The sequence below is a fragment of the Microcebus murinus genome, chromosome 12, assembly GCF_040939455.1.
Source record: "Microcebus murinus isolate Inina chromosome 12, M.murinus_Inina_mat1.0, whole genome shotgun sequence".
In the NCBI taxonomy this organism is placed as follows: Eukaryota; Metazoa; Chordata; class Mammalia; order Primates; family Cheirogaleidae; genus Microcebus; species Microcebus murinus.
In genome coordinates, this window is record NC_134115.1 from 72527421 (window position 1) to 72537329 (window position 9909).

General features: G+C 36.7%; 1 protein-coding gene across 4 annotated transcripts in view; it reads right to left on the reverse strand.

Annotated features, from left to right (window-relative positions):
- Positions 1-9909, reverse strand: part of ECPAS (Ecm29 proteasome adaptor and scaffold) — a 110412-nt gene that overhangs the window by 74511 nt on the left and 25992 nt on the right. For all 4 annotated transcript variants that reach the window (XM_012736714.3, XM_076008918.1, XM_012736712.3 and 1 more), the window contains one exon: positions 5492-5622. In XM_012736714.3, coding sequence (XP_012592168.3) covers positions 5492-5622 — 131 coding nt within the window. The remainder of the gene's footprint in view (positions 1-5491; positions 5623-9909) is intronic.

Here is a 9909-nt window from a genome sequence, read left to right on the forward strand (position 1 = left end):
TTCTCACTCATATGTGGGAGCTAAATATTAAAACAATTGATCTCATAGAGACAGAGCAGAATGACAGTTACCAGAGGCTAAAAGGGGTAGTGGGGAGTGGAGAATAAAGTGGGAATGGTTATGGGGTACAAAAATATAGTTAGATGGTTAGACAGAATGAACAATATTTGATAGCACCACAAAGTGACTATAATCAACAATAAGTTAGGGTATACTTTAAAATAACTAAAAGAGTAGAATTGGAATATTTCTAACACAAAGAAATGTTAAATGCCTGATGTGATGGATACCCCAATTACCCAGATCTGATGAATTCACATTATACCTGTATAAAAACATCACATGTACACTATAAAGGTATCCAACTATTATATACCATAATTAAAAATAAAGTTTTTTTAAGAAAAAAAATTATGCTTGCAATTACATGCTTTATTTTTTATCATAAGTTTATTTTGATTTTTAAATGGACTAATTACTTTTCTTCTAGCACATTACTTAAATATTAGTCAATTTCCTAAATTTGGTTATACATTATCTAGAATCCTCTATAAACCCAGAAAAATCAAAAAATCATTTGTAGAACTCAAATGATAACATGTCAAAGGTTACTGTGAAGATTAAACAATAAGATGTAAAACAGTCCAAGCACAATACTTGTAACAAGTGTTTCAGCTACAGGATCCCATTTCCCAATTCTAGAAGTTCTCAAACTTACTACATAGCACACCCTTATTCCAACAGATATTTGGTATGCATGAACAAATAAAAATGGTGTTTCATCAGTATAAATATATTAAGTTCAAAAGTATCATATTTATCTTTATTACATCATTTTATTTTATTGCTTTTTAAAATCATAATAGAAAGACACCATTTATTATAATAAATCAAGTGAAAATCTTTTTTTTTTTTTTTGAGACAGAGTCTCACTTTGTTTCCCAGGCTGGAGTGTGTGCCATGGCATCAGCCTAGTTCACAGCAACCTCAAACTCCTGGGCTCAAGCAATCCTCCTGCCTCAGCCTCCGGAGTAGCTGGGACTACAGGCATTGCCACCATGCCCGGCTAATTTTTTCTATATGTATCAGTTGGCCGATTAATTTCTTTCTATTTATAGTGGAAGACAGGGTCTCGCTCTTGCTCAGGCTGGTTTCAAACTCCTGACCTCGAGCAATCCGCCCGCTTCGGCCTCCCAGAGTGCTAGGATTACATGTGTGAGCCACCGCACCCGGCCTCAAGTGAAAATCTTAACACACTTACTGCCATACTAGAAAAAAAAATTTTTCCCCTGGGTCCATGGTGTTTTATTATGAAAATAAAAACTTTAAAACTAAAATGATTCTAATTTAATGAAAACTTTATTTTAAAAAATAATGAATTAATAAATTGTTTTTATGTACATGAGTTATATGCAACTCATGCTGCACTAGAATCAATATTTATACTGCATACCAATTGAGTTGTATGTGACTCACGACATACTTATTGAATTTGTTTCAGAGAATTGAGTTTTCACATGTTTCATGAGGGCCCCGACTCAAAACTAGCGTGAGTTAAATACAACTCACATGGCAGTTAATGTGTTAAGTATTCCTTTTCCCTTGTCCATGGACAGCCCCTGGAAGAATTCAGTGTTAACAGTTTGATGTGGAAAGCGTGAAGAAAAGGAAAGTGAGGAAGGGAGAGGGAAAATAGATTAAGTGATGAAATAGGTTAACAATCACAGTAACTGATTTATATGTTCAAACTTTAAAAATACGTGACCTCTCAATTGTACTAAGAGACATAACCAAAGTAAATAAGATTAAAATTGTAGGCGGGGGGCCAGGTGTGGTGGTTTATGCCTATAATCCCAGCACTTTGGGAGGCCAAGGCAAGAAGAGGATCACGTGAGCCCAGGAGGCTCAGCGAGACCAGCCTGGGCAACAGAGAGAGACTATGTCTCTACCAAAAAAAGAGAAAAATTGTAGGCTGGGGCAAACATTTACCAATCAAACAAAAGGAAAACACTGGTTACAATACTAATTTTCACATAAAACAGGCTTTGGGGAAAAAAATCTTATATGGAATTCAAAAAATTAAAAACTATATAACATACTATAATTACTAATAAAGACCAGATGTTAAGCTTATATATCAAAATGCATCAAGCCAAAACTATTAAAACTAAAAAAAAAAAAAAATCACGGCCGGGCGCGGTGGCTCACGCCTGTAATCCTAGCTCTCTGGGAGGCCGAGGCGGGCGGATTGCTCGAGGTCAGGAGTTCGAAACCAGCCTGAGCAAGAGCGAGACCCCGTCTCTACTATAAATAGAAAGAAATTAATTGGCCAACTAATATATATACAAAAAAAATTAGCCGGGCATGGTGGCGCATGCCTGTAGTCCCAGCTACTTGGGAGGCTGAGGCAAGAGGATTGCTTGAGCCCAGGAGTTTGAGGTTGCTGTGAGCTAGGCTGATGCCAAGGCACTCACTCTAGCCTGGGCAACAAAGTGAAACTCTGTCTCAAAAAAAAAAACAAACAAAAAAAACAAATAATGCTCTTACAAATTAATAATTAAATATAAAATAACCAAACACTGTGTCTCAATGTAACTATGGGGGTATAAACAAAATAGTCATCAAAGAGAAATTCATAAGCTGAAGTCATTTTTGATTTCATACTTTTTAAAAAATAAAACTAAAGAATAAAGCATTTCACATGGTGGCCAAGCTTACATTTTGAAGTTAGAGCCACTTATTTTCTCACATTAGACAAGTTAATCATTCCAAGCCTCAGCTTTATCTGTAAAATGGGGATAATACCTACCTCATATAATCTTGTGAGGATATAAGTCCTTAACACTTTCCTTGACACATAATAACCATTGCTAGATTATTATATAAATTAAAATTTTACACAAGAAAAACATACCAAAAAAAGAAAAGAATTTAAATAAAAATAGAAAAAATAGTTAAAAAGAGTAATCTAAAAGATGGTTTTCCCTTTTAAGAAAGACTAAACCTTTGGTTGTAATAATAAAATTAGAAATAAGAATAGAATTTCTCCATTTAAAAAAATGATGAGAATATTAAGAGTAACAGTATAAAAATTAGGTGAGATGATAGATGTTAGTCTGCTTCACTATAGTAACCATTTTAAATCTTCATCCCATAACATGTTGTAAACCTCAAATATACACAATAAAATCTATTTTTTTAAAAAAAGAATAACAGGGTGAGATGCAGTGGTGCCTATAATCCTAACACTTTGGGAGGCCCAGGCAGAAGGATCACCTGATGCCAAGAGTTCAAGACCGGCCTGGGCAATACCCCCAGGTATAGCAAGACCCCCGTTATCTACCTACAAAAAATTTTTTAAAAAATTAGCCGGGCATGGTGGTGCAAGCCTGTAGTCTCAACTACTCAAGAGGGTGAGCCAGGAGGATCACTGAAGCCTAGGACTTCAAGACTGCAGTGAGCTATGATCAAGTCACTATATTCTAGAAGGGCAACAGAGCAAGACCCTGCCTCAAGAAGAAAAGGAATAATAATATAAGTGAATGATACATGACTGAACATGTATCCAAGGAGATGGATAGAGATGAATACTTTTCTATAAAAAGAAAAAGCACATAGAAACAAAACAAATACTAAAGTAAGTAAATGAGTAAAAACCTACTAAAAATACTCAGGCTGGACCAATGCCAACGTTCCCTCTGTTTGCTCTCCTGGTCTCCACTCCAAGTCCTTCTCCACTCAGCAGCCAGAGTGACCACATCGCTACCATCAATGCCTCTTCAAATCAGTGGCCCTGGAATCCCTGTTTCCTGCTATCACTTTTCCTCTCATGCACTGGGTTCATTGCTGTGGCCTTCTTGAGTTCCCGGAAGACACCAGACTCTGTCCCAGCTACGAACTCCTGCTGAGGGCCTCTTTGTCTGCACTGGTCCCCTCCATTTCTTGGTCTGGCTACTGCCTGCATACCACAAGCCTCCCCTTATGCTCTACACTCAGTCTAAATCAAGTTCCCAAATATATTCTTTGATGGAATTCTTTTCCATTTTAGTATATATCACAAATTATAGCTATGTACTGTTTGTCTGATTGTTTACTACTGGTCTCCCCAATTTCGTGTTGTTCTCATTCACCAATATATTTCCCAACATCTGGCATATAGAAGACACTCAGTAAATATTTGCTAGATGAATAACAAGATTGATAAAGCTAAATAAGTAATCAGAAATCAATTCACGAAAAGCTATCTATGTATCATATCTATCTATTTAAATCTATACAATAGATTATTTAGGCTTTTTATATCTTGCTATCCTTAGGGTAACAGAAAGCCACAAAAGAGTTTTAAATAGAAGAGTAACATGATCAAATATACATCTATCTCAGCAAAGAAAGATTAACAGCAGATATGTCAAATATATGGCAAGAATGCCCATTCCTTCCTGCAAATGTAACAGACACTCTTAAAGTTACTCTTTCTTCATTAAACCCAGTCAGCCCTCAGAATCAGTCAGGGCAGACCTCCAGGAAGTCACTGCCAATAAATTAGATCAGCCCAAGAAATGAAACCTGACAACAGCTCAAAGACCAGAAAGTCTATTATAAATATACTGGAAGAATATTAATGAACTATTTTACAAATCAAGGTGGAAAATGTTCTATGCAGAATAGTTAGGTTAAAAGTAAAAATATCGGCCGGGCGCGGTGGCTCACGCCTGTAATCCTAGCACTTTGGGAGGCCGAGGCGGGCGGATTGCTCAAGGTCAGGAGTTCGAAACCAGCCTGAGCGAGACCCCGTCTCTACCAAAAATAGAAATAAATTAATTGACCAACTAAAAATATATATACAAAAAATTAGCCGGGCATGGTGGCACATGCCTGTAGTCCCAGCTACTCGGGAGGCTGAGGCAGTAGGATCGCTGAGCCCCGGAGATTGAGGTTGCTGTGAGCCAGGCTGACGCCACGGCACTCACTCTAGCCTGGACAACAAAGTGAGACTCTGTCTCCAAAAAAAAAAAAAAAGTAAAAATATCAATGTGACATCCAACTTTTTGTAATAGTACTTTGCAGAATCCTAAAACAGGAGCTACACAACAATATTTTGCTTTTAAAAGTTTTTATTTCCTTTACTTTTAATTAAGGTTATATGCACTGTCAGCCAATGATTAAAAAGTATTTTGACCCATTATCACCTATATTACTGGAATAAAGGGCATGGATTTTAGATCAACTCTCCATACATTCCAGAATAGGTATCTCAATTATATTATTCAGCACTGATGCCAAGTATACAGTTGGTGTTAAATGCAGCTGGGCTAAGCATACAAAAGCTACTTTAAAATCATGAAAGCTAGTACTAGACTTACTCTCCATTTTGAAAGGCCATAAATAGGATCCCAAACCTAGATTTCCACAATGGGAACAGAAAACTCACTTGATAATATATATCCATTTATTGACCATTTAATTAACCCAACTGTCCCAACATGTTTACCTTTTTGCGTACTCCTTCTTGGGTGCTGGAGAGTTTGAGTAAAACAGGAGGAAGAAATTTAGATATAATATTCTGTAATTGTTCATCTGTTTCAGCATGGCCAAGTCGTAAAAAGACCCGTTCAAGCTGATCTATAATATAAAAAGAAAAAAAGAGAATTTAGCAAATCAAACACAACTAATTACTTTTATAGTTTAATCCATTTTTCTGTACTGCAAATCAGTCAGAACTTTAACCATAGCTAGTCCTATACACAGATGATTTGGACATAGCCATGAAACATTAAAAAGGTTCATTATACTACAATATCCTCATCATTTAAACATTTAATCTCTAGAAGGGAGGAAAACAAAACCAAAAATAACAAATTCTCTCCTACATAGTTACTCAGTTTTTCTAAAAGACTTGGATACTAGAAAGGATACAGATTTCTGAAGGAATCTTCCAGACTTAGCAGTACAAGGCAGGAAAACTTTAATCAGATGCTAGAGACATATATCTTTGGTGAAACCATCTTACTGATGAAGTTTCTCCAAAGACAGAATCACTGCCCATTACTGTGTTGTGATTAACTAATTAGAAAGTAAGAGACAAGTTCCCCCTCCAAGAAAGCCACTATGAGAGAAACATGTTAATTGAGACCAGGGGGTGCTCTCAGCAAAACCCAGACTGTGGTAAACTATAAAACAAGCAACCTTATTTCTTCAACCAATACATTACAGGGGCAGTGACAAGGTGGGTTGAGAAGGGAACCTACACAAATGACTATTTTAAGGAATTAGTGTTAAAAAACTTTAGGTGCCATAATGGTATTGTGACTATAGTTATTTTTTAAAGGTTCTTACAGAAATTATCAGTGGCAATTAAGGAGCCTTCTATGGGGCTGGAAATGTTCAGTAACTCAATCTGGGTGATGGCTACATAGATACATACATTTATAAAAATTCACCAAGCTCTACACTTTCATACTTCCTATTATATCTACCATACCTCAATTTCAAAATATATTTAAAGGAATCCTCACGTTTTAATGATAAAAAGTGGTGAAATATATGTAGGCAAAAGAATATACACACTAGGATTTACTTCAAATAAATGGAGGGGGGAGACGCTGGGAAAGGGTCATATAAGTGAAAACAAGATTGGCCACTAATTGATATTGTTCAAGCTCCATGATAGATATTGAGAATTACTCTTGTATTTCTGTATAAAATTTTCCACAATCATTTTCTAAAGAAAGACAGATTGATCCAGAGGGCCAGAAGCCCTAGTAGCAACAAGCAATGAGCACACTCAGCATCCAGAATTGATCATTTTTAAATACCATTTTCTAGTAAAAGGAACCAGGCTTCTTGGGAAAATGGCTGATTCTAGGGCTTGGGCCAGGAAAAAACAAGATGAGCCTGAAGCATCTTTGAGTAGCAGAAAGGAAATGGGACATGGAACATGTCAAGGGAATACAGGAACCAATTTGAAGAGCTCCTAATGGCCAAAGCTGGAAAATTTTTGGAACAAAAGAAATAACACAGTATTGGATTATAAACCAAAGCAATAATCTATCAGAGTCCATACTGATGGAAATAAATAATTGGATGATTAAATAAACTGAGCAAAGAAGCAAATCTTTTCTTAATAGAAGAACTGAAAATAATTTATGTGGATATGTCCCCCTACAGGAGGTGGAGCAATTCCTGCCCCCTCCCTTGAGAGTAGACGAGAGTTAGTGACTGCTTCCAAAGAATAAAATGGGGAAAGGGGAAAAACGTTAACTTTACAGTGGAGAAACCTGAAAAATGCCACTGTAACCCAGTGAAGAAGGTTAACTTCAGTGATATCATATGGATATCATGTATCCGTGATGTGATATAACAAGGAAGGCATTTCACCTTTCTGGTATTCATTTCAAAAATCAACCCTAGTCTAATCATGAGAAAATGACCCCCTCCCCCAAAAAAAAACCAAATTGGTAAATTCTTTAGATACTTGGCCAGTAATCCTCAAAGCTATCAAGAACATGAAAAATAAGAAAAGACTAAAAAACTGCCCCAGATCAGAGGCAGCTGGGAGACATGACAACTACATGGTGCCTAGGATAGGATCTTGGCCAGGGGGAGACAACATTAATAGAAAAACTGGTGAAATCCAAATAAAGTCTCAAATTCAGTTTAAAAAATTAACAAGAAAGAAAAGAAAAAGGTAGGCAGGCATGTGGGTTCTGAGATCACCAGCCCAATGATTCTATTTGATAAATGCTGAATGTTGCTGTGAAAGGAGTTCTTAGGAATGGTGAATTCAACCAAATACCCACAGTATTTGTGGAAGGTGCAGGTGAGGAGCAGCTGCCTTAGTGCCTTACAGATCTAAGGCAGTGGAAAACGCCTGAAAAGCTGAGGTACAGGAACTGAAGAACTGTTCTGTGGACAAAGGCAGAAAAAGTCAAACTCTTCATAACTGACCTAGAAAATTGGTGCCAAAATTTTTAAAAAGGGTGGGGGAAAATATCTAGTCCCTTTCATTGTTCACATAATCACATTTGGGTGCTTCCTATGTACCCCAGTACAGTCCACAGCATTTTTTACTCTCCCTGACTAGAAAGAAAAATATTAACATCCTAAACACAATAAAACTATTTATGATAAGAATGTGGGAAAGGGAAGAAAGGGCATAAACCATTACATGAGGGTCCTTCTAAAGCAGGCTGAGTACATCTGAGGAAGGGGTAAAGCCTTGTACATCCTTTGAGGAGAATCAATTTAATACTGTGATGTCATCTTTAGAGATACATCTATACTTTAAATAAAAGATAATCTTGTTCAAACTTCACAAAAAGGAAGAAATGTCAACATTTGCAGGTGTACCCAACTACTAAATTTTTCAAACTATCAAAGTTAGCAAAATAAAGAGCAAAAACTTAGCACTAGTATGGTCCCCGAATCCTGTTTTTAAAGGCATAGAAAGAATATGAACCCTGTCCTTTATTTTCAGCCCTGGAAACACAGCCTCATGAAAGTGACAAAACAAATTAGACCCAAGACCCAAAAGGGGTTTACTCAGAAACAAGAAGGGATAGAACCAAAAGTTCTGAAAATTCAAATGGAATCTAAAACTCAAGTCCCCCTTTCACTAGACTGCTCCTGTAGAAAGGCCTGCTTGTCAAGGTTGGCCCTTGGCTAGCTTCTAGGTCTAAACTGTTTGTACAAACAATATGGTTTACGCTGAATATCAGAGCTTACCTTCTGGGAGGAATTCTGGTACATTTTAGGCAGAAAGTACCAACATGACCAGCCCCCAATAAAAACCTGGGGCACTGAGTCTCTAATGAACATCCTGGCTAGATAATATTGCACATGTGTTGTCACAGCTCACATCTGGAAGAATTAAGCATTTCCTGAGTGACTCCACTGGGAGAGAACTCTCAGAAACTTGCACCTGGTTTCCTCTAGACTCATTCCATATGGCTTTTCCCTTTGGTGATTCTACTATAATAAATCTTAGCCTACAGTAAAAATATATGTTGAGTCCTGTGAGTCCTTCCGGTCACTGAACCTGGGGGTGGTCCAGGAGACTCCTGACACATATTTATCTATGTTTTCTTCTAATATGCTCATGATTTTGCTTTCTGCATTTAAGTCTTTGATCCATCTGGAATTTTCTTTGGTATATGAAAGGATGTAAGAAACTTAGTCTGCTGTGGAGTTTTTAAATCTTTTTCACTGTGTAATAAAACATATAGAAAAACAAAATATGTATGCACAGTTTAACAAATTATTGTAAGCAATCATGTAACTACTACCCAAATCAAAATAAAATTTATTTTGAAACCTTCAAAATTCCAAAAGATTTGTACTGGACTCACAGAGTTGGAGAGGACTAAAAGATTGTTTAATAAAGCACAGTGAGTTTTAAGGACATCAAAGGTCACAGATGTAATTAGGAGCAGAGCAAGAACTAGGATGAAGTCTTTTGACTAAACATCCTTGTCTACACCATGCAACTGTCTACAACAATGACACTATTTTCTATAGGACACTTAAACTATACATACTACATCTTATACAGGGAGTTCTATGTCAGAGAAATGTCCAAAGGTTTCTAAGAATGTGTCCCATTCAGCAGTATCTATGACAAAATGGAAAAAATACACACATTTAAATGTCAGGAAAAAAACACTACAGAAAGTTCACTACTATGAATAAGAAGCTAACACTAAATATGACAAATTGCAATGCAACCTTTCTCCTCCCTCCTCCCTGCTCATCTAAATTCTCTCCTCCTTCTCTTCTCTCTTTTCCCAATGCCCTTCTACTTTCACCATGAAGCACTCACTCTCCTATCTAGTTCATTCAGTCACTCATTTAAGCATTTACTGAAACCCTACTAGGGTCAGAGCTTGGTGGTCCTGGGCATAAAAAATAATA